The sequence below is a fragment of the Nyctibius grandis genome, chromosome 1 (assembly GCF_013368605.1).
Source record: "Nyctibius grandis isolate bNycGra1 chromosome 1, bNycGra1.pri, whole genome shotgun sequence".
NCBI classification, from domain to species: domain Eukaryota; kingdom Metazoa; phylum Chordata; class Aves; order Nyctibiiformes; family Nyctibiidae; genus Nyctibius; species Nyctibius grandis.
The window spans coordinates 95,679,081-95,703,686 of record NC_090658.1 but is presented as its reverse complement, the minus strand read 5'-3'; the positions used below and the strand labels follow the sequence as shown (position 1 = coordinate 95,703,686).

General features: G+C 40.8%; 1 protein-coding gene across 2 annotated transcripts in view; it reads left to right on the top strand.

Moving 5' to 3' along the window:
- Positions 1–24,606, top strand: part of MYO6 (myosin VI) — a 117,750-nt gene that overhangs the window by 60,221 nt on the left and 32,923 nt on the right. For both annotated transcript variants that reach the window (XM_068406272.1, XM_068406355.1), the window contains exons 12-18: positions 1,290–1,434; positions 15,115–15,272; positions 16,261–16,352; positions 16,819–16,891; positions 19,275–19,402; positions 20,468–20,563; positions 22,599–22,772. In XM_068406272.1, coding sequence (XP_068262373.1) covers positions 1,290–1,434; positions 15,115–15,272; positions 16,261–16,352; positions 16,819–16,891; positions 19,275–19,402; positions 20,468–20,563; positions 22,599–22,772 — 866 coding nt within the window. The remainder of the gene's footprint in view (positions 1–1,289; positions 1,435–15,114; positions 15,273–16,260; positions 16,353–16,818; positions 16,892–19,274; positions 19,403–20,467; positions 20,564–22,598; positions 22,773–24,606) is intronic.

Here is a 24,606-nt window from a genome sequence, read left to right as displayed (position 1 = left end):
GGGAAGATGTGGGTGTAGAGAAGGGTAGTGGCTTCACGGGGCTCAGCAGTAAGCTGGCAGGGATCTTCCCTGTTTGGGCCTTCTGTGGGTTGGGGCTTTGGGGTTGACAAGGTGGGACAGAGTGAAAAAAGCGCAAACCTGAGTGGAGAGGTGGTTTCAGGAGGCAAGTGAACAAGGAGAGGGGAAACCGCAGACGATGAGGAAAGTCAGGGTTTAGAGAAGGAGGACACCAGAAACTTATTTTCTCCGAATGTTCGAATTCAAACCCATTTTTTCTAGAATAAGTGATTGAACTTCTAAAATGTTCATTGCAAATACAGGCTTTATTCTCCTCTCACCTTGTATGTGTACCACATAGGTGCATTTGAGCTGCTCCAGGCAGTATGTCTCCTACCAGAGACCCTCTAAAGTTGTGTTACTGCTTCAAAAACCTGGGAAACACAAACCAATGTGGTTACCACTTAATGTGGTTGTAGAGTTAAGGAATTCAAGCAGTGTTTGACTAGTTACTTATCCCTTTCAGTCTCTTCACTTATCTGTGGAAATAAATTTTACTGAGAATAACAGGAAATAAATGTTGTAATCCTGGCATACGTAATTGTTTAAGTGTTAGATTTTGCTAAAGTGTTTGAGCGCTTCAGTTAGAGATGTACGAACCTGTAGTGGCTGGACGAGCTCTGGCACTAAGGCCATGGTGCGGAGCAGAAGGAAGCTCACCTCTTAGCTCTTCACCTGGGCAAACGTACATACCTTGATCTGAAAATGCAAGTGCTGGGAGTCTGCCATGCCAGGCACTTCTCTGGCATAGCAAGGAAGTCTGGAGGGTTACAGGAACATCTAAATCCAAATGTTTAAATCGCTAGTTAGCTTCTAGGTATTAGCACTTCTACATTTTTGGGATAGTTCTTTCACTTACAAGCAGGTTAGCTTTTCAACAGAGTATGTTTAGAACGGTGTTCTAGAAATTCATGCATAGTTTTTAGGTGGGTTTTGGGTTGAGTTTTTTTTTTGAGAACTGACTCTTCACATTTAATATATGAAGTAATTTCCAGAGGCAAGCTTTCTTTCCTTCAGAGTTGATGTTACTTTTAGTCATCATGGCAAGATCATCACCAGTTCAATATTTTCCCTAGAATTTTCCCTAAAGATGCCGGACTGGCAGCTGTCGCGTTGACATTAGAAAACATGCTTTAAAAGAGCGTGTCCGCGTCCGCAGGCGGTCGGGCAGAGCCCGGCTGCAGCGGGGCGCTGTGGGGCGCGGTGGGTAACGCTGTGGCGGTTGCTCGCAGGGGGCTGCACGGTGAGGCCGCGGAGCGAGGCGGCGCTGGAGTGCTGCGCGGCGCTGCTGGGCCTGGACCAGGAGGACCTGCGCGGCAGCCTCACCACGCGCGTCATGCTCACCACGGCAGGGGGCGCCAAAGGAACGGTCATCAAGTGAGTGCCGCGCGCCGCCGGGCGGCCGTTCGCCTCCGCCGCAGGGAGCGGGCGGGCGGACGTGGGGAGGGGACGGGGAACACGCGTGTTGTAACGCCGAGTGAAGCGGAGCGCCCGCGAGTGCTCGCGGTGTGTTCACGGCGGGGCCTGCCGTGAGCGTGGCCGGGGGCTGGGAGCCGTTGACCCCTCCCGGCCCGGCCCCGCGAGCTGCGGTCTGGGGTAACCCCGTTGCCTCTGGAATCTGCCTCCCGGCACGGGGGTCTCTCAGGATTCTTACCCGCGGGGAAGGGCCTCACGCTCCCGCTTGACCATTTGCAAGTATGAACTGAGTTGCAGTTAGCGTAAGTGCGGGTACTTAAAGTGCTTACTGAATGGTTTACAAAGCACGAGCACAAACGGTACTACAAAGATAAGTGCAGAAGACTAGCAGGCTTACCTTGTTAGACCCTTCAAAACAGGAGCAACGTGCTATGCTTTTTCCATCATGCAAGTGTTAATTTTGAGATGACAAATTTTTAACAGGGCTTTGATTTTTTTTTTCTCATTTTTTAGTTTTTTTTAAAATCGATTGATCCAAATGCGCATTTTTTAGGTGCTCAGGCTCCCTTGTTTCGTTGTTGTTATGTCACTGGAGTTTTTTTAGTTTTCGTTTGGAAGAGTGGCAGTTGTACAATGTCTGACTAAAATGGCCTTTTTTTTTCAGGAAAGGAACAGCTTTGAATAAATCACTATCACATTTTATAAAACTTCACGTGTCAGTGAGCACACTGTGTGGACAAAGAAAGTATAGCAGTCAGCCTTTTAAATCCATAGTCTACACAGAGAATTAGATATGCTGATAGATTTAACAGATATACTGTTTCAAGGAATGTTAATGCTGTGCCTAAAGTATTTCAGAAGATACTTGGATGCATCTTTCTTGTCATGGGGGCTTCACAGTGCTCCCATGACTGCTGCCCTATGATATTAGGTCTGGGATGCTTTAATTAGAGGGTGTCACGGTCTGTGAAAACATGCAGTTAGTTTCAGAAAGTGCAGTTACTTAGAGGAGACTTAGCTGAAAGTAAAAATCACTGAAAGGAAAATCAGCCTGGTTTAGGCCAAACCAGGACATTGGGTAATTAAATATCCACCCCTCTCAGTGTCTGAGTGATCAGCGTCCCTGTGTTTGCCACATCTAATTCTACTGAAATCAAGTTCCAGCTTTAAAAACCCCACTGCAAACAGAAATCCAGAAGCGTGCTGCTGCTTGCTGTTGCTGGTAAACAAACATTTAATCTTGACTGTGAAATGAATATTGTTTCATAGAAACATAAAAAATGGTGGAACAGGATTAATTTAAGAGAAGACTTGTATTTTCTGTAGCTGTTAAGAACGCATCACTATTGAAGTAAATAATGACCTTAAAAAACTGGTTATCTCTTTTTTTCATTAATTTACATTTTAACAAGAAGCTATTATAAAGGTAACTTCCTAGGCACAGAAATAGGATAGTGATTCCTTTCTGTACGCACATGGAGAAGGAATAATTGCAAGGAACATGTTTAAACATGGTACTGATGATAACATTGCAATACCATGGAAGTTACAACTGTTGTGAAACTGAGTTTTATGAAAATGATCAATTTCACTACAGTTGCCTTTTGTTTATGAAAACCTCTAGCTTCCACCACAAATTTTCTTTTGTTGAGATTGATCCTTCTAGCACACAAGCTGTCAGGGACGCCAGCTAAGCTGCATGCAACCGAATTGTGTGTTTTAACGTTTGGTTTTCTAAGTTGTATGTTTTTCTATGTTGTGTATTTTCTGGAGTTAAAGAAAACATCGCATCAAAAATTGAACTTGGGCTAAACAGTTTTGAGCACATTAAAAGTAATTCTCAATGTTTAGCTGAATGCATCGATCTTTTAATTAGGAAACTAATTAACATTCACTTATTGGAAGAATGCATGGGTGCCTCATATTGACTTATGGAAACAATCAGATTGTTTTAGTTTCATTGAATCAGAAATGCAACTTAATGCACATTACACCAGAAGTTCAGTATATGAAAGCCATAATTGATTCTCTGTATGAATGTGGTTTATATAAGTTCCTTGCATATTTTATATACTTTTAAACGTATTGCTATTATTTATATTCATGTTTTATAGTATGAAGTATTTGCTGACATTTCATAAACTTGTGGGCTGAAACAAAGTGATAGCTAATTGATTTAACCTTGATATGTGACTGTGGCCAGTAAAGGTGTGGCAGGTGTTAGTTAATGCATGCTTAGGTTATGTCAGACTTAGAGGTGAAAAGCTGATTTTTGAGCACTTGAGAGCACTGGCTTTTTTAGTCCTTGAGGGATGTAATGGATTTGAGTGATGAAGGTTTGCACTGGTCAAGAGCTCATTCTGTGCAAGATAAGTAATCTTGATCTCAACCTAATTCCAGCCAATAATGATAAGTTAAAAAAACAATAGCTGTAGTGGAAATACTGTTCAGTGCCTGCTTCCTGATCTCCAGGGTGAAACTGATCTTTCTGGCCAAAATTTGAGCATAATAAACCATCAGTGACAGCCTGTGCTGTTTGAACATCATGGGTTTTTTAGGGGAATGCAGAACCTCTTCTGAATTAACTCATATTCAGGAATCTTAAGTTTAGCATGGGTATGGGCTGTTGTTCCAGTAATACATTATTACTGAATAGCTCACCTTTGAGGTGTATTTCTAGACAGAGCAAACAAATAGACTTCTTGATGGTCTGCTTATTTCTGTACTTTTAAAGAAGGGATGTTCAAGACTTAGAACCTTCATAGTGATTACCATGGAAAAAGTTATAATGCAGTGACAAATGCTAAGTAGTGATTGGGGAAGGGTTATTCTGCCTTCAATTAAAAGCTCAAGAGCTAGATCTCTTCATAATATATTCAATAGTGCATTTCTGGAAAGTGGTTATAAAGTCCTCCTCTTCCCCTCCAGTTATTAGAACTTGAGGACTCTTTATCTCTGTTGTCTTGCTGCCTTATCAGCTGATACGGAAAGTTAGAAATAATTTTTCTCTTTATAACAACCTTTACATGTGGGAAGACACGGGTATTGCAGGACAAAGTGCCTCCAGTGGCCAATATTTTCCAAGTTTTATTATTTGCTCTCTTTCAGACCATGTCTAAATTGACAGCAAAATCTTTGATCTATTCACCCAGGAAAACCTTTATCAGTATTATGGATAACATTAGAGTAGACAATTATATATTATACGGTACAGATGGTGCTCATATTAATGCATGGCAGTATGAGAATTGCAGGTTTTGGAAGTTCGTAACATTTTTTACTTGATTCAGCTTGTGATCCACTATAACTGCTGATCTTTCTCTGTTGACTCACTGCTTACCTGGTTATTCTCCATGTTGCATTTTTATTTTTGAATTCTCCTAAATATGCTACCACACACATTCCTTTACCAAAATCTGTCTTGTGGATTTTTAAATAGTATCTTCAATTTGTGAAAGTAATTTCTATTTCACATCGCGAAAATTGCTAATCTTGTTATTAAGATTTCCTGCTTTCTTAGTTCAGTATTGTCAGACTGTTTTTTGAAAATACCCTTACTTTCCTCGTTCTTATTTAGTGAAAGTGTTAACTAGAAGCAGAAGGGGTTTGAACAAATCACATCCATGTCAGATTCAGATGGCACCCCACTGGAAATGCTCTCAGTGAACTATTGACTCAGCCCCTGAGAACAGATGATTAGTTTTGGCTGTTGTACACATAGCATATAGATAAAGCGTGTCTGTGTAGTTTCCTTTTGAGAATGTTTGGTGGGACATATCAAGCACTAGAGCAAAGGTGTATCATAATATACTGCTTCCCTTTCACCACATCTCAAGTGACCCTGTCAAGGAAGGTTTCTTAAGAACAAAGACAATTTTTGTTACAACTTCAAATTCACTTTGGATTAAGACTGTAAAGATTTTCTGTTCAGCATATTTAATCCTGATAAGCCTGGGGCGTTGTTACCAGTGCGTTGTTTCAAAACTCTGCAAACACAGGCAGCTGTGTTTGTGTGCCAGCGGATCTTATTTTTCCCCAATGTTTTGTTTTGTGGATGGCAAAAATTAATTCCGAAGACTTCCTTCTGCCATCTCAAAGGATTAATGCATTAAGCCTCTTTCTCTAGCCTTTTCTAAAGTTGTGCAGCTAAAAGCAAACATACGCTAATAAATATGCTAATATCTTTTTCTCGTGTGGCTTACTGCATGTACAAGGAAAGTGGATTGGACTGTTTTAGATATTCATTAAATAACCACCAGGTTTTGCTATGGTAGCGTGGTTTAGAAACTATTTGATTGCAATCAGTATTAGAGTTTCGACAAGTACATTCTTTTATTTTGTTGCAGCAACCCAAAGAGCTACTCATTTCTCTCTCTTTTTCTTAGGGACTTTTGTGTGCAAGTAGATCATGTGAGTCCTAATAGGTCACAGTGAATAAATAGCTCAGCTGAAATCACTGTGTCAGAGTATAACAAAGGCTTTGTTCTCTTGGGCACAATGGAGCCAAGAGGAACAGTAGGAGGGTGATGCTAAATGCTATCTCCGTGGATTTTATTAAATACTAATGTGCAGTGGACTGCCAGGGAGACTAGACAGCTGCACTACATTTATCTGTCCTTGTTAGTCTCCCAAAAAGAGCATAATGATCACCTTGTTGACTGATGTTTTTACCATTCATGTAAAGTGTGTTTACAGAGAAAAATAATGTGTTAGTATTGAAAATCCAGTACACCTCTTAGACTGTGAATGCACTGTACTAATCTCTTAGGTTCTCCCTTTCCAAGAAGACTTTCAAACAGAACTCTGTCATCACAAAGTAAATTATTTTACAGTGTGAAAAATTAAACTGACATAGTTCCAGGTCCTCCATCTTCTTTTGGAGTACGTTTTCTACCAAAATGAAGTTTTTTTTTTGTGGTGGTACTGAAGCTTCTGTTGGAAAAACATTGGGAGGCTAGGCCCTTCGAAAATTATGTTTTTGTAAAAAAATATTTTTCCACAGTTTTTGGAACTTCAGCTTTTCTCAAATTGCAAATGTGCTGCTTATATTCTTTAATTAGGTGGGCCTTTCACTAGGTAGGGTTGTTTCATCCAGGCCATTTTATTTGTGAAGTAGTAACCAGACTGGGTGACAGTGACTGATGGGTATCGCTTCATCTGCTCTCTCTACCTTAATTGTTGAGAACCATGGGCAAATTATACATATTTTAATTGCATTTTATTTGTTCTGGAAAATGTTTGGGGACTGCATGGAATTGTCCACAGGAAAAATCCAGCCCGTGAGAGCACTTTCCCCCAGGCCTCAGACTCTGTGGATCACTGGAAACCTTGCTGGAGAAATCAGTGTGAAGACCAAACAAGTTTTTTTGTTGCAGCTTTACCAGATAGCTTAGAAAATGGGAAGAATTTCTTCTCTGATCCTTACAAGTAGCTGATGGATGGAGGAGAGGGAGAGAAGGTGAAATGGACAAAGGAAAAATATATCTTTTCCTGTTCAGACAAGAAACAGGAGCAGGAAAGAGATTCCTTTGTTAGCGTGCAGACCAGAGGAAAGGAGGAGCTCGGAGAAAGCAAGTTCACAAGAAGGAAGTTACTCATGCTGAATGTCAGTTCTGCAATAGAGCTCTTCTGTATTGAAAGGCTCAGTGCAATTTCAGCATTATTTTGTGGTTCTGTACTTTCAGCTGTGGAAAACACATTGCAGGGTTACCTTTTCTTTCCATGGGTTTCTGTTGCCTGCTATGGTAATTTAAAATAACGATAGGGTTCTGTGCAGTCTCTGGAATTCTACTTAATAATGGCAGAATTTGTTATTTTTGAAGAACAGGGCCATTTTATAAATACATGCTCTAGAAGTGTGACTCTGCCATGTTGTTTAACATACATTAAAAAAATAAATTGAAAGCATAAATGTATATTGTATTATTTAATAGGCCTGCAGCTGACGTGTGGGAATTAGTATTCTGATCTCTTAAACGTATCAGAATGGAATGTAAAGGTACCTTCCTTCTATTTATAGGACAAGATTTCTGTCAGTACTCATTACCTTAAGATAAGTCAGGAGATACTTAGTGGAAGACAAGATTGTGTGTTAAAGCTAATTACTATCTAACGTAGCTGCAGTTGTCCTTAGTGAACGGAGTCTCTGGTTCCTGGACTTACCAGTCACAATAGAAAGTGATCTCCATCAGTCTCACGTTTCTGCATCAGAAGTATCTTCTTTGAAAAAATACAGAAATGATAAATTTGAGTTAATGTAGTGCTTGTGAATCCTGGGGAGTGAAGGAAATGATGCAATATGGGTAAGCTGTGTAGCATTAGGTTTTCCATTTCTGAACTGCCAGTTCTTTGTGCTCCTGTGTACAGAAACTGCCCGGAGAGGGCGACAGAGCAGTTCCGCCACTGTGACATCTTGAACCTTGTACGTAGGGCGTACTGGAATGGTTCAGATAAGAGGTATTTTTTAAATGTAGATTTGCTGCATACTTGAGAAGTTCCATAACTGATTATCCACCACCTCAGCTGGACAGTCTATACTGTCAGTATTACTAATTGTTATTTTAGTGATGGTGCTTCAAGGTATGAGAGCCAAGGTGTATGAGGAGGTATATATACCGCCTACAGAGGGTGGAAGCAAGGGCAGGTAGCCTGGGAAGAATACAGGGAAATTGTCTGAGCAGCCAGGGACCAGGTTAGAAAAGCTAAAGCCCTGACAGAATTAAATCTGGCCAGGGATGTCAAGGACAACAAGAAATGCTTCTATAGGTATGTCAATGATAAAAGGAAGACTAGTGAAAATGTGTGCCCTCTCTGGAAGGAAACAGGAGACCTAGTTGCCTGGGATGTGGAGAAGGCTGAGGTACTCAACAACTATTTTGCCTCAGTCTTCACTGGCAAGTGCTCCAGCCTCACCACCCAAGTTGCAGATGGCAGAGGCAGGAGCTGGGAGAATGAAGAACCACCCACTGTAGGAGAAGTTCAGGTTTGAGACCATCTAAGGAACCTGAAGGTCCATGGGACCTGATGAGGTGCACCCAAGGCTCCTGAGGGAACTGGTGGATGAAGTTGCTAAGCTGCTATCCATCATTTTTGAGAAGTCATGGCAATCTGGTGAAGTTCCCACTGACTGGAAAAGGGGTAACATAACCCCCATCTTCAAGAAGGGAAAAAAGGAAGACCCAGTGAACTATAGGCCACTCAGTCTCACCTCTGTGCCTGGCAAGATTATGGAGCAGATTCTCCTGGAAACTGTACTATGGCACATGGAAAAGAAGGAAGTGACTGGTGACAGCCAACATGGCTTCACTAAGGGCAAATCATGCCTGATAAATTTGGTGGCCTTGCTACAACGCTAGTGGATAGGGGAAGAGCAACTGATGTCATCTACCTGGACTTGTGCAAAGCATTTGACACTGTCCCTCGTGACATCCTTGTCTCTAAATTGGAGAGACATGGACTTGACGGATGGACCACTCGGTGGATAAAGAATTGTCTGGATGGTCGCACTCAAAGAGTTACGCTCAATGTCCAAGTGGACACCAGTGATAAGTGGTGTTCCTCAGGGGTTGGTATTTGGACTGGTCCTGTTTAACATCTTTGTTGGCGACATGGGCAGTGGGATTGAGTGCGCCCTCAGCAAGTTTGCCAACGACACCAAGCTATGTGGTGCAGTCAACACGCTGGAGGTAAGGGATGCCATCCAGAGGGACCTTGACAGGCTTGAGAGCTGGGCCTATGCAAACCGCATGAAGTTCAACAAGGCCAAGTGCAAGGTCCTGCATGTGGGTCGAGGCAATCCCAAGCACACATAGAGTCTGGGCGGAGAATGGATTGAGAGCAGCCCTGAGGAGAAGGACTTGGGGGTGATGGTTGACGAGAAGCTCAACATGAGCCGGCAATGTGCACTTGCAGCCCAGAAGGCCAACCACATCCTGGGCTGCATCAAAAGAAGCATGGCCATCAGGTCGAGGGAGGTGATTCTGCCCCTTTACTCCGCTCTCGTGACACCCCACCTGGAGTACTGCGTTCATCTCTGGGGCCCCCAACACAAGAAGGACACGGAGCTGTTGGAGCGAGTCCAGAGGAGGGCCATGAAGATGATGAGAGGGCTGGAGCACCTCTCCTATGAAGAGAGGCTGAGAGAGTTGGGGCTGTTCATCCTGGAGAAGAGAAGGCTCCAGGGAGACCTTCTAGCAGCCTTCCAGTACCTGAAGGGGGCCTACAGGAAAGTGGGAGAGGGGCTTTTTACAAGGGCAAGTAGTGACAGGACGAGGGGGAATGGTTTTAAACTGAAAGAGGGTAGATTAGGTATTAGGAAGAAATTCTTGACTGTGAGGGTGGTGAGACACTGGCACAGGTTGCCCAGAGAAGTTGTGGCTGCCCCCTCCCTGGCAGTGTTTAAGGCCAGATTAGATGGGGCTTTGGCCAACCTGGTCTAGTGGAAAGGTGTCTCTGCCTGTGGCACGGGGATTGGAACTAGATAATCTTTAAGGTCTCTTCCAACTGAAACCATTCTATGACTCTATGAAGTAATACAGGGTGTTATATGGAGAGAAGTGATTTGTGTTATTAAGCCAACTGACTGAGGTATTTAGAAAAAGCGTAAGAGCTTTTGGCATACAGCCATCATCCTGTATTCTTCATGGCAAAGAGAATTGGTGTGATGAAAATGTTGACATTATTTCCCCCTGTTCCTCCCTGCAAATTTTTTCAGTTTGGTTAGCAAAGGCTCTCTACCTAAAAATCTCTTCCTTTGATTTACTTTAACATTGGATATATCTGTATGTCATGATACAGTGTGGTGAAAGCCTTTGTGTACCCATAGTTGTTATAAATTACAGAATCACAGAATGTTAGGGATTGGAAGGGACCTTGAAAGATCATCTAGTCCAATCCCCCCGCCAGAGCAGGATTACCTAGATCATGTCACACAGGAACGCGTCCAGGCGGGTTTTGAATGTCTCCAGAGAAGGAGACTCCACAACCTCTCTGGGCAGCCTGTTCCAGTGTTCGGTCACCCTCACCGTAAAGAAGTTTTTCCTCATATTTATGTGGAACCTCCTGTGTTCCAGCTTGCACCCGTTGCCCCTTGTCCTGTCAATGGATGTCACTGAGAAGAGCCTGGCTCCATCCTCATGACACTTGCCCTTTACATATTTATAAACATTAATGAGGTCACCCCTCAGTCTCCTCTTCTCCAAGCTAAAGAGACCCAGCTCCCTCAGCCTCTCCTCATAAGGGAGATGTTCCACCCCCTTAATCATCTTCGTGGCTCTGCGCTGGACTCTCTCTAGCAGTTCCCTGTCCTTCTTGAACTGAGGGGCCCAGAACTGGACACAATATTCCAGACGTGGCCTCACCAGGGCAGAGTAGAGGGGGAGGAGAACCTCTCTTGACCTGCTAACCACACCCCTTCTAATACACCCCAGGATGCCTTTGGCCTTCTTGGCCACAAGGGCACACTGCTGGCTCATGGTCATCCTGCTGTCCACTAGGACCCCCAGGTCCCTTTCCCCTACGCTGCTCTCCAGCAGGTCTGTCCCCAACTTGTACTGGTACATGGGGTTGTTCTTGCCCAGATGCAGGACTCTATACTTGCCCTTGTTATATTTCATTAAATTTCTCCCCACCCAACTCTCCAGCCTGTCCAGGTCTCTCTGAATGGCAGCACAGCCTTCTGGTGTGTCAGCCATTCCTCCCAGTTTTGTGTCATCAGCAAACTTGCTGACAGTGCACTCTATTCCCTCATCCAAGTCATTAATGAATATATTGAATAGAACTGGTCCCAGTACCAACCCTTGAGGGACTCCACTAGATACAGGCCTCCAACTGGACTCTGTCCCATTGACCACCACTCTCTGGCTTCTTTCCTTCAGCCAGTTCACAATCCACCTCACTACCCGATCATCCAGACCACACTTCCTCAGTTTAGCTGCGAGGATGCTATGGGAGACTGTGTCAAACGCTTTACTGAAATCAAGATAGACCACATCCACAGCTTTACCATCATCTATCCACCGGGTAACGTCCTCATAAAAGGCTATCAAGTTGGTTAAGCATGATTTCCCCTTGGTGAAGCCATGTTGACTGCCCCTAATGATCCTCTTACCCTTGATGTACCTAGAGACAGCACCAAGGACAAGTTGTTCCACCACCTTTCCGGGGATGGAGGTGAGGCTGACTGGTCTATAGTTACCCGGGTCCTCCTTCTTGCCCTTTTTGAAGACTGGAGTGACATTCACTTTCCTCCAGTCCTCAGGCACTTCTCCCGTTCCCCATGACTTAGCAAAGATGATGGAGAGTGGCCTAGCAATAACTTCCGCCAGCTCCCTCAGCACCCGCGGGTGCATCCCATAAGGGCCCATGGATTTATGGATGACCAGATTGCTTAATTGGTCCCTGACCCAGCCCTCATCAACCAAGACAGACTCCTCCTCTATCCTGACTTCCTCTGGGGCCTCAGGGGTCTGGGGCTCCTCAGGACAGCCTCCAGCAGTATAGACAGAGGCAAAGAAGGCATTCAGTAACTCCGCCTTCTTTTTATCCTCTGTCTGCAGGGCCCCCACCTCATTCATCAGTGGGCCTACATTGCCTCTAGTGTTGGCTTTACCTGCAATGTATTTGAAGAAGCCCTTTCTGTTGTCCTTGACCTCTCTTGCAAGGTTTAATTCCAAGGAGGCCTTAGCTTTCCTAGTTGCCTCCCTACATCCTCTGACAACAGATTATATTCCTCCCAAGTGGCCAGCCCCTCCTTCCATGATCTGTACACCCTCTTCTTCCACTTGAGTTTGCCCAGCAGTTGCCTGTTTAACCATGCAGGTCTCCTGGTACCCTTCCTTGACTTGCTACTTGTTGGGATGCTCTGATCTTGAGCTCGGAAGAAGCAGTCCTTGAATGCTAACCAACTATCTTGAGCCCCCTTACATTCTAGTACCCTGTCCCATGGGATTTCCCCTAGCAATTGCTTGAAAAGGCCAAAGTTGGCCCTCCTGAAGTCCAGGGTTGTGATTCTGCTAGCTATTCTGTTCCTGCCACATGAGATCCTGAACTCTACCATCTCATGGTCACTACAACCAAGGCTGCCCTCAACCTTCACCTCTTCAACCAGACCCTCCTTGTTAGTGAGGATAAGATCCAGCAGCGCTCCTCTCCTAGTTGGCTCATCCACCATTTGCATCAGAAAGTTATCATCAATGCACTGGAGGAACCTCCTGGACTGAGGATGGCTGGCTGAGTAGGCCTCCCAGCAAATATCAGGGTAGTTGAAATCCCCCATGACAACCAGGCCCTGTAATTGAGAGACTGCTTTCAGCTGCCTGTAGAAAGCCTCATCACCCTCCTCATCCTGATCTGGTGGCCTGTAATAGACACCCACAACAGTATCACCCCTGCCAGCCTGCCCCTTCATTCGCACCCACAAACTCTCAACTCGCTCCTGATCCGCCCCTGGACAGAACTCAATACATTCTAGCTGCTCACTCACATAAAGAGCAACTCCACCACCTCTCCTTAGTGGCCTGTCTTTCCTGAACAGGACATAGCCATCCATGACCACATTCCAGTCATGCGAGGTGTCCCACCAAGTCTCTGTGATTGCCACTAAGTCATAGCCCCCCGACCGAACACGGATTTCTAACTCCTCCTGTTTATTCCCCATGCTGCGCGCATTGGTGTACAGGCATTTCAGGGAGCGAGCTGAGCACACCGATCTCACACGAGGGGCATGGGAGGCCTCCTGGTCTACATCAATACTAGAGCGTTGCCCCAGTGGTGCATGCCCAGCTACAACCCCATCCCCCTTCGAATCTAGTTTAAAGCTCTCCGAATGAGCCCTGCTAATTCCTGTCCCAGAACCCTTTTGCCCCTACGACATAAACCTTTCCCATGTATTACCGTCACGCCTGGTGTCTTATAAAACCAGCCATTATCAAAGAACCCAAAGCCCTGCCTGTAGCACCAGTCTCGTAGCCAGGCATTTATGGAGTGAATCCTACTATTCCATCCCACGTCATCACCTGAAAATGGAAGGAGGGAGGAGAAAACAACTTGTGCCCCAGACTCTTTCATCAACCGTCCTAGGGCCTTGTAGTCTTTCTTCATCCCCCTCAGACTACGGGATGCAGCTTCTTCCCCACCTGTCTGGAAGATCAGCAGGGGGTAGTAGTCTGTGGCCTTCACCAGGTTGGGGAGTTGCCTGGTGATATCCCTGATTCGGGCTCCAGGCAGGCTGCAGACCTCCCTGTGATGGGGGTCAGCTCTGCATATTGGGCCCTCAGTTCCCTTTAGGAGCGAGTCTCCAACAACGAAAACTCTTCTCTTCTTCCTTGTGGAAGAGGCTGCTTTATGCCTGACAGGTTTTTCTGACTGCAGGTCTTCTTTTCATGAATGAAATTTTGATACTGTCTGGTCAAGGGGCTATCAGTATTTCAATTTAATTTTTTTCCTTTTGTATTTTTATTTTTTTATTGACATGTAAAAATCCTTTGGAGAGTTTTCATCTTTGATAGTCTGATTCTGTTCTGTTCATGTTAGTGGGACTTTTTCTTTTGAATTCTGTGGCAATGTGATTAGGATCTAAGGGCAATTTGCAATCATACCATAAAGCCAAAAGTTCATTTTTCATACTTCTTTCACATTGTTTCTTACACTTCCTTTAGGCTTTGTCCTATCAATTGCCTTACTCTGGAGATTTCTACAGGTGCTTCCTCAGCAGTGTACAGTGTAACTGTTCTTTAGTTTTGGTACTCTTACCTGTTAATCTGAAACCTATTTAAAAAAAAGTTGTGGAATGTATTAATCCAGGAAATGAGATGGTTAAAGGTGCTTTGAAATATATGCAATCTGAGCATGTCACTGTAATACTGACTTTAGGAAATAGCTAGATATGTATTATTATATGTATAGGTAAATATGTAGTTATATCTGCCTGATATTCCCACAGTTGTGTCATGCATTTCATAATTTTGAAGTTGTTGCTTGTGGGTTTTTTTTGTTATTTTTTTTTAACTGCTAAACTGGGATATAAACTTGTAATAAATAGTCACAATGGAGAAGAAAGGTTTATAAATAAGGGAGGGAGAATAAATTCTCACTCTTAAAAGGTCCCTTCTTCCTATGTTTAAAGAGAATCCTTATTTCATGATTGCATCTAACTTTCAGCATGAGCACACACTCCCTTGTCTACATTTTTTTATTTTTGTTTCCGATTAACTCACAGTCGTATAGTTTTAGTTACAGCCCTTATGAAAGCATAGGAACAAAGATGTCAGAGCAAAACTGAACTATAGATTTTATTGTAATTAGGCAGCTCATAAATAAATAGTTGAAATATTTTTTGTAGAAAGGAATGTATATATTTTAAATATCTTTCTCTGGCAATTATCAATATAGTTTCTAATTATTTAATGAACAAACATCTGCATCTCGCTTCTACTGAGGATAGTGAAACATTATGCTTCCTTTTTACAGGTAGGATAGTTAGTCTAACTTGGCAAGATTGTTTCCTACCTGGGCCTAGAGCTCAGGTTTTTTTTGTGTCCTAATTGACAATAATTGGAAAGGCTCTTTTTAAGTTTAGAGCCTAATCTCAGTATTTCAGAGTCAGGAATTCTGAAAAATAAGATCTATATTTTTGTTTTTTAGAGTACCCTTGAAAGTGGAACAAGCGAACAATGCTCGTGATGCTTTGGCTAAAACCGTGTATAGTCATCTGTTTGACCATGTAGTGAACAGGGTAAACCAGTGTTTTCCCTTTGAGACTTCTTCTTTCTTCATTGGAGTTCTAGATATAGCTGGTTTTGGTAAGTATACTTAAAAAAAATAATTCATTTTCTAGTTGTCTATTATTGCCACCAAAGATTCAATGATAAATTCTGTAATGGAGAGTGGGAGGATTTTCTTTTTTGGTAGTGGTGGGTGGGATGGGTTATGAGGGCTTAAGAAGATACCAAGAGAGCAGATAAAGCCTCGTTTTCCTGAGATACAAGAATGTAGAGGAGATCTTGAGCTTCTCCTGATCACCTAATAACACTAACAAGCATTAGTGTGAAACTAGGCATCTTTGTGATGGTTTCAGATTCCTGTAGTATCTACATAGACACAGCTTTTGAAGGACTAAAAATTTGCAGTGCAATCTTAACAGTGACCACCCAGTAAAATTAGGAAAGATATTGCATGTGCATGCTATTTTCCCATTCAGTCCTGAGAAGATCACTACACACTGACAGACAGGCAAAGGAAGCCTCTGAATTAAGATACAGTTTCCTGGAGGATGGATAGTTCTGTTAGAGTTGGACTTAGGGCTCCTGGTTGCTCCTTGGAAGAGGTGGGCCTTGATGGTTCCTGTAAAGCTTTTGTCCTGTTTGGCTCACTGGGATTCAGATTAGGGCATGTTTTCTGGTGTGCTCTAGCCCTGCTAAGGTGGTTTAAGAACAGTGAAAAAGGGAACCTTTGGTTTTCACATCTTTAGAGCTACTATATCCTCTGCCAGCCTGTTGTGACATGGATGCACGAGGATGTATTGGTACAGTTTCACTGGTAGCATCTTGCTTTGGTTTGCTGCCAGATATAACTGTCTGTTACTTGTCTTAGAAATATGATCTGCCATGGTATTATATCTGTCTTATATGCAACTTGAAAATCTGTAAAAGCTTTTGCTTTACTGAAAGAAACAGATATGGATCTGAACCCATCTTTAAATATTAGCACTGTGAAGCTTCTCTTATTTACTATGAAATAGAAATTCTTGGAACACTGGTTTATCATAGATGTTTAATTTCTGTTTTTCAGAATACTTTGAACACAACAGTTTTGAGCAATTCTGTATTAACTACTGTAATGAAAAACTGCAGCAGTTTTTTAATGAAAGGATTCTGAAAGAGGTATGTTATATTTAACGTTATATTTGAGGATTTATCTTTTTGCTAAAGAGATACTTAAAGTAGCACTACTTTCCATAAGATTGCACATTATGATTAGATTTAAAAAAATTCAGATGGCAAACTGTTTTCCTACTGTGTGACATCTGGTTATGCCAGAAGAGTATGACTTTTTGAAAACCAGCAATCTTTTTTCTTCTTCTTTTTTACATTCATTAAAATGAGGCATCCAGATACTGAACAATATCTCATACCTAATGGGAATATGTAATTGCACGGACATATCATTAAGGAGGTGAAGTTGGAATATATTACTCTATGGAAGGAAATTCTAAAATGTGTGTTGATTTGTGCTGTATTTAAAAATGCCTTCATATTTATTTAAAAAAACTTTTTTAGTGGGTAAAAAAATATATGGTGAGTGGTGTTTTCCCTTTTTCAATTACTATTTTTTTTTTTTTCCCCCCAGGAGCAAGAACTTTACCAAAAAGAAGGCCTGGGGGTTAATGAAGTGCGCTACGTAGATAATCAGGACTGTATAGGTATGTACTTCTTGAAATGTCAAGCTATTTGTTAGTGTCATGGAGAAAAAAAGCTTCAAGCAGAAGAGGCAAAATATGTGTAGCACTAGTAATTTTATACTTTTAATGACTGTTGCAACCTCATGAATTCTTCCAGCTTTGTATAACATTCCAGTTCTGGTTGGTAATAGAGCCACATTGTCCTACAGTGTGTAATAACTGCAGCTGGGACTTGTAAATTTCTTGTGCATTTTCCTTGAAAACTAATTAGAACACCTAAATAGAGTAAATAAAAGTGAAGAAGGGTGTGAGGGTGTCTGGGGAAAAATATTCCATCAATTAAAAAAATCCCATCCCATTCCCTTCCACCTTTTTTGAGCCAATGAGCAAAGAAACAAAATGAACTATAGGCAACAGGCTGTAGATGTTACTGCTACTTTTAGACTTCCACAGATATACCACAGCCTTAAGATGGTGGTGGTGGTGTTTGTTTTTTTTCCCTCTGCTTTCTACTTGTGTTCTCCAAACTTGTGTATTGTGAACAAAAGTTAATCTTGCTTTTGCATTTACAGTAATTTGCTTGTGGTAACTAGTCAGTCCTGGCTGAGCAGAGGATTCAGAGTGACAGAATTCAACATCTGTTGCAAAATATCTGGTTCTTCTCGGTTTGTGTAGCTGTGCCAAAGAAGTTTTCACTTTGTCAGATGATTGGACTGTGCAGTCCTCTGTAACTGACTTAACTAAAGACACCCCTTGTCAGGGAAACCTCTTAGCCATCTCATGAAAAAGCAATAGGAAGGTATTTGGAGGAGGGAACAAAAGTGTAGCAACAGGAAATAGGTGACTTTTATGAGTACAAATCTTATGTCTTGTAGTGGTTTAATAATGTGCATGTGAGCCTGAGCCTGTTGCCAAAAATTTTGTTATAGTTTAGAGACTGCCATGTTTCTATAAAAGGGTTGCTTTCCCCCCAGTGCATGTCTTGTTTGAAACATATCTCAGGAACAAAAGGGGTTCCTTAGCGCTTATTGGAAGAAGAGGTCTCTCTCTGACTCACAGTGGGAAAATGGGTCAGGTTTTGTTGCCAAGTTGTTGCCTTTTCCTGCCATAGAAAAGGTTTGGGCAGCTTACCTAAGAATACAAGTAGCAGCCCCTCAGTCATGACCCCTTTTACTGTTCCAGCCAACATAGGACATCCCATCACACACTTGACACATTTTTTCATTGTGTGAGTTGTTGTTAGGTAAGTTAGTAAAATTATAGCTTAGTTAAACCACAGCATGTGTGCCTTTTTTCTGTTCTTACGGTCAGGAGGAATGGATTTTCTACTGCCTTTTGAAGTGAGTGAGAAAAATAATGTTGGTTTCTGTCGAAATATGATTTTGTTTAAGGTGTTGGACCAGGCCAGTGACAGCAGTGAATGTGTAGAAATATCAACTCTCAAAAGAGAGGGATTTTACGTTGGCATGGACAATTTTTTAACACTATGGAAGTGTCTTAGAAACAGTCATTAGGATGTTAGAATGTTTTGAATGGTATTCATCTCTGTAACTAAATTAGCTTATTCAAATTTTATAAGCATAAATTCTTTGGATCGGGGCTGTCTTTGTGCTTTATATATAGCCTCATACTGTTTACAATCTGTGGTAAGAATTCATAGGCATTGCTGCAGTGCAAGCATTAGTCATTTCTTCCTTTCCACAGGAAGAAAAAGTAGGTAGTAAAAATTCCTCTTCAAGGAACAGTTTCAGACATAATACAAGAAAGTTTTAAAAGCTGCGAAATTCTTGTGTCTAATACTTTCAAGAGCATGAATTTCTGTGTCAGCTTTCAAGGGCTTTTGTACATGTACGTGAAAGGTCAAGGCAATACACTTGTAAAAAGTTGTGAAACCACCACTGTGTGCTCCAGTCTGATCTGCCTTTCTTAAAATGCATTTCTTTTTTCTCCCTGGATCCTGTTGTGAATGGAAGTATGTGCCTTTTCATGCTTTTAGTTTTGGCATGTGGTGAAATGTGGATGAAAAGATTTAAAAAACCCCAACAATATAAGCAATTATCCCATAAAGACCTATGGTCGTACTACAGGAACATTCAGGCACCTTTTGGGAATTAGATGACTAAATTCAACTTGAGACCCAGAGTCAAAATCAAACAGTCCGTGCCTGACCTTTTTTCCCCTGTGTTCTTTGTGTTAGAGTTAGAACTTGGTATGTATAGGATATTGATTAAATCAACAGTGCAGGTACGTAGAGTTAACTTCCAGTGACTTTTCGTATTTTGTGTTAACAGCTGTCCCTGCAGTTATGCAGAATCAGATCAGTAGCACTGTAAACTTGTAATGTTCAGTTCTGATATGAGGTTATATATTCAATTTTTGTAAATGTATTTTGTTTTATTAATAGATTTGATTGAAGCAAAATTAATAGGTGTACTGGATATTTTGGATGAAGAAAATCGTCTTCCCCAACCAAGCGACCAACATTTTACTTCAGTTGTGCACCAAAAACACAAGGACCATTTCAGACTCTCTGTAGGTTTACTTTTGCTGTCTGTCTTCTTATAACAAAACAGTTCTTGCAACAGTTGATACTAACACTTAAATTTAATGAAAACCTTTCCTAAGAAATCTCATACCACACCAGTCTGTGCAATCCATATTCTTTTGTTAAGGACAAGTTTGGTTATTAGGTTTGTTGAAAAGTTCACTGAAGACTTAAGTCTTCTAGCAATTCTAATATCCTGCTGAAACTAAAGCCATATTCTTCACTTATATTTGAAGTTTGTTAACATGCAATGCATGAAAAGGAGATATAAAACACATTTTAGTTTAGATTATTTCATATCAGATGAGCAATTTTATTGTTCCTATCAAAAATTGTGTACTTTGGAGAATATCTGACTCATATAGAGTGTCTAGCTAGCACTTCAGAGATGAAAAGAGGGAACACGCAAGGAAAACCTTTTTGTTGTTGTTAATTCTTTAACATACAGCACTCTGTGGCAGATTAATGAGATTAATGCAAATTATTGCAATTTATGTATATGACTTCTGTTGAAATGCAAAAAAAAAAAAAAAAGTTCCCTGCTGAAAAAATACAAGCAAAGGGAGACTATCATCCATTTACTTTTCATTAAGTTTCCACTTAAGCAAGATTAAGTGGATTGCTGTGCAATGAAACATTTTTGTTGGTATGTGTATGATCAACTAGGTAGTTGCCTTTTAAAATACACCATCTAAAAACAAACATGAAGGTTCTATCTAAGCCTGTTCATATAAAGGCTATTCATCAGCTGTGGAATGAACGGTATAGAAATTGTTGATTAAAGGCAAAAAGAAAATCAGCTAGCTGGTGTTAGCAATCCTGGTGACTTTTATTTTGAATGTGAGGTATCTAAGGATGTGAATGAGAACGAAAATAGGTTTTTGGAATATCTTGGTTTGAACTGGAATGGTAGTGGTCGTCACAGTTGTGCTGCAGGGAATGTCATTTTTAACACCTAGTGCTCCTTGCAGAATCATGGTGATGTTTTAAGGATAATTTTTTTCTCACTCTCCAGTGTAATTCTTCTTTGTAATTCAACTTTTTAATTCCAGATTCCTAGAAAGTCTAAATTGGCTGTTCACAGAAATATCAGAGATGATGAAGGCTTTATTATCCGACATTTTGCAGGAGCAGTATGCTATGAGACGGTAATTTTACTTACGCAACAATATTTTTGTTACACTTTGTAGTACTTTTATATTTTTCAGTGTATATAGGTTAAATAACAAAATTTCCTCTCATCAGAAGAGAAATTCAAAAGTTGATATCTCTTACCTTTGAAACTGATTTTGTATGTGACAGAATTGACAGTTTCTTTTAACTTCTCAGATTACAGATTGTTTTGGTGACATATTTCGTGTAAGAGTGTTATAAATCTGTAAGTAATGGTGTCAATATTAAATATATTGATTCATGATCTGCTGCAAATCTTATATCAGCAGATGTTTGCATCTTGGGGAGAAGAATATACTACGTGATATAAAAGTATTGTTAGACTTAAGAGTAGCTTTTCAGAAGCATACTTATCCTTGTATGCAATCACTGTTGTATTAAAAATCACATTTTATACTTCCTGTTTTCCATGTCTACGGGCAATAGAATCATTCATTTAAGAATACAAAATACGTGAAACTGTTACCGTCAAGATGCCTTCCAGATTCTTGTACTTTTTTGGCTATTCATCAGGCAAAAACATTGAAACACATGAAGCCAATATCTGAACCTATTTAAAAAAAAAAAAAAGAGTTTAGGATAAACAAAAGATCTGTAATGCTTCTTTGTTCTGCTCTGTAACTCCAATGTGTAAGAGGGAAGCTAATTCCAAAGATGTTTGTCATTTGAAAATGTGTACTTTAAGAGCTTGTTTCTTATTTACTTCAAAATACTCCAAGAAAGATAATGATTGCTGTGCTGTTTTGAATAGGCACATTCTGTAAGTCATTTTACAAATAAGAAAACAGAAGTCTCTGTATTACCTACCTGATTTTTCTGAGGTCACTCAGTGAGTCAATATGAAAATAATAAATAAATTGAAACCCATTTGTTCCAAGTGCTCTACGTTTGACTGTGTACCTCATCATGATATGTTAATACCTTAGAATGTCTTCAGGAACAGAGGAGCCAGATATGAGCACATAAGCTCTGCCATCAGAACTAATCAGTTATGAGGTAGCTTTGGTCCAGAAGCTATGCTAATATGCTTGACTTAATTTATCCCCTCCCTCAGAGGGACTTACTTAGCTTGGGCCTTAAAACTTTTGGACTACAGTTGCCTTGTACCTCATCTGTTATTTGTTTCTCTTTCTCACTGCACTTGTGGAAGTTCTCACAATCTGATTTGTGGTGAGGATGCTCCTCTGGCTGCATTCATATTCAGTCTTGTGTTTTCACAGTCCAAGGGAATTTTGGAGGCCTGTGTTTGTCCTTTGATTCTCATCACTAATAAATGCTTTTATGGGATATATGACAATTTTTTTTTCTTTAATTAGTCTTGGTCCCTTCTGTTCATAAATATCAGTCACTATTAAATTGCACCAAAAGCTATTGAGAATCTTGTTAGTGTGAAACTGGATACTAGTGTCTTATCTCTGAATTTCAATATAATGTATTGTTCTTAACTTCTATAAGTTAGTGAGCCAATTTAAGTAAAGCAGAGAGGTAAGGTTTGTAGGAAGGCATAATATCTTTTATTAAATCAACTGTTCTTAAATAGTCGTACTACTACTAAAATAACCATTTTTTATTTCATTTTCCAAACTGTGTAGATGCACCAATTAAAGTGTGCGTGTTGATTCCCATTTCACAACACATCTTAAGTGATATTACAAGCAGTGAAGAATTAAGTTTCTCAGAACTCTCAAGTGATGTGCTGAGTGCTGGAAGTGGAAACAAGGAGGATAAACATTGACAAAAACAGAGCTGATCTCTTAAAAGGCACTAAACCTTACCTTGGGTTTCATGTTTCCAACAACATCCTTCAAATTTAAGAATATATTTTCTCTCCGTCATTAGTGTTTTGTGTGTCCAGTTGAAAAGTTGTTTGAAATAATGTATGAATATTTACCCCACATATTCTTGCTGATTTTTGAATTATGTAACTTTGTTTTCTTTAATTTTCTTTAAGACTTAAGTAACTGGGGCAGTGAAACAAGTGTGCTATTATTTCTTGAATTGTCTTTTCAGATGCAATTTGTGGAAAAAAACAATGATGCTTTGCACATGTCCCTTGAATCTCTTATATGTGAATCCAAGGACAAGTTTGTTCGACAGCTATTTGAATCTAACACTAACAACAACAAGGATCCCAAACAAAAAGCTGGGAAACTTAGTTTCATCAGTGTGGGAAACAAATTCAAGGTAACATAATACAGCAAAGAATCTTGTCTTCTTGTAATACATGCCACTTTTAAGTTACCCGAAATAAGTAGAACCTAAGGTTGGGAGAACTAGTGGTAACTTGAGATTCATACAAAGAAAATTTTGTTAAATAGACCTTTTTTCTATTGAATTATAAGAAACCAGTATATTCAAGCTACATGCTATGCGTTTCTGTCAAAAAGATGTTTCATAGTAGTACTTGCAGGGATTATACAGTACGTTTTAAATCAGAATTTTGCAAAGCCACATGGAAGTCTTTATTCAAAAGGTTTAAAGTCTTGAGTTCTAAATTTGAATTCTGTGGACTTTAAGGGGTTCTAAATGCGACAAAAGTGTTCTTCCATCCTATCTTAATTGTGCATTTTAGAAGATGTATCAATTGGCTACGGTTTGCCATTCTCAAAATCCAATACCTAACGTAACCACTGTTTTCCCTCTTCTAAAATATAAAGATAGTCATGGCTTTCACAGAAAGATGTTCATTGTGCTGAATGTTTCCTTTCTCAATACCTGAATCTGATGCTTCTCCTAATTTTCTCCTTTCTTCTGCTTGTTGTAAAGCTGACCTTCAAACCTTGTCTTCTCCAAATGTTTTCTGCATCCTTTTCTCATTCAGCAGTTTTATTTTAGCTGGACTATTCCAGCTCAGGATGGCTAGAAAGAGAACTATAGGGGAATTAAGAGATGAAAAGCAGGCACAACCGTGGGCTGCAGGTAAATTTTTCGATCTCATGGATTTACTGTTTGTAGAGCTGCTGCAATTTCAGCAAGAGCTCTTCTCAACGCATCTGGGCCAGATCCAATGAAGGATTTATAAGCCTTAAGTCAAGTGCTGCAATGTTTTTGGTATGCTACCTTACCTAGAGCACATAAAACTGCACATCATGTTCCTAGCTAGACTACTTACACAGTGCCTGGGGAAAGCAGGTATCTTAGACAGTCCAAAAACCTTCTTGTAGAGTGGGGCACTGCCAATAGCAGAAGAGCATTTTCTCCATGTCAAGGTTAAGTGCTGAATCAGGACTGCAAGACAAATTCCTTCTTGCATAATTGTATCTCGTGGGTAGTGTTTAGAACTGTTCTCTAAAAATGCAGGGGCTGAAGAACAGGAAGGATATGGTAGCAGCACTTGCTTTTTGTGTAGCAACAGTGATCTGCTTCAGGTCTATGCTGTATTCAGTGTTTTATGTCTACTGTATTTCCTGTAGCACCAAGTTGTTGATCAATCTGACACAGGGGGTTCTTCTTATACCCTTCTGGAGATGAGTTGTTATGTAGCCAGAAATTAAATTTTGATGGGGCCAGGAAGAGTAGGAGACAAAGCCTGAATTGTAAGGAAGTGGTTTTGGTATTTGACTGGGAGTTGGGCAGCCTGCTGTCTTGAGTTTTGCTCTGACGATTATTTCCTTCTCCTCCTTATTATATAATGGTTGTAGAACTAAACTGTAGCAATTGGTTTAATATAAAATGCATGATCAGAAGGCAGACTGAAAAATGGAATTACATACAGATAAGCCGTCTCCTGAGCAAGCCCTGCAAGCATGAGTCTGTTGTAGGTGAAGCTAGGATCCATTGAAACCAGCCGTGGGATCTTTGAGATAATTTCCACTTTCTTCCATCTGGGTTCTCCAATGCTTTTGGATTTAGCACCCTAGATCCAGTAGATGTGGACATGTGAATGATACTATTGTCCAAGGAAGGCTGAAGTAAAAAGGGAGGCATTTTTTAAGTTAAGCAATGACTGAGTGGGGAACTTTTTGGATTGCCTTTTGGACTTCGGTGTTCACCTCTGCACCTAGAACATGACTAAAGT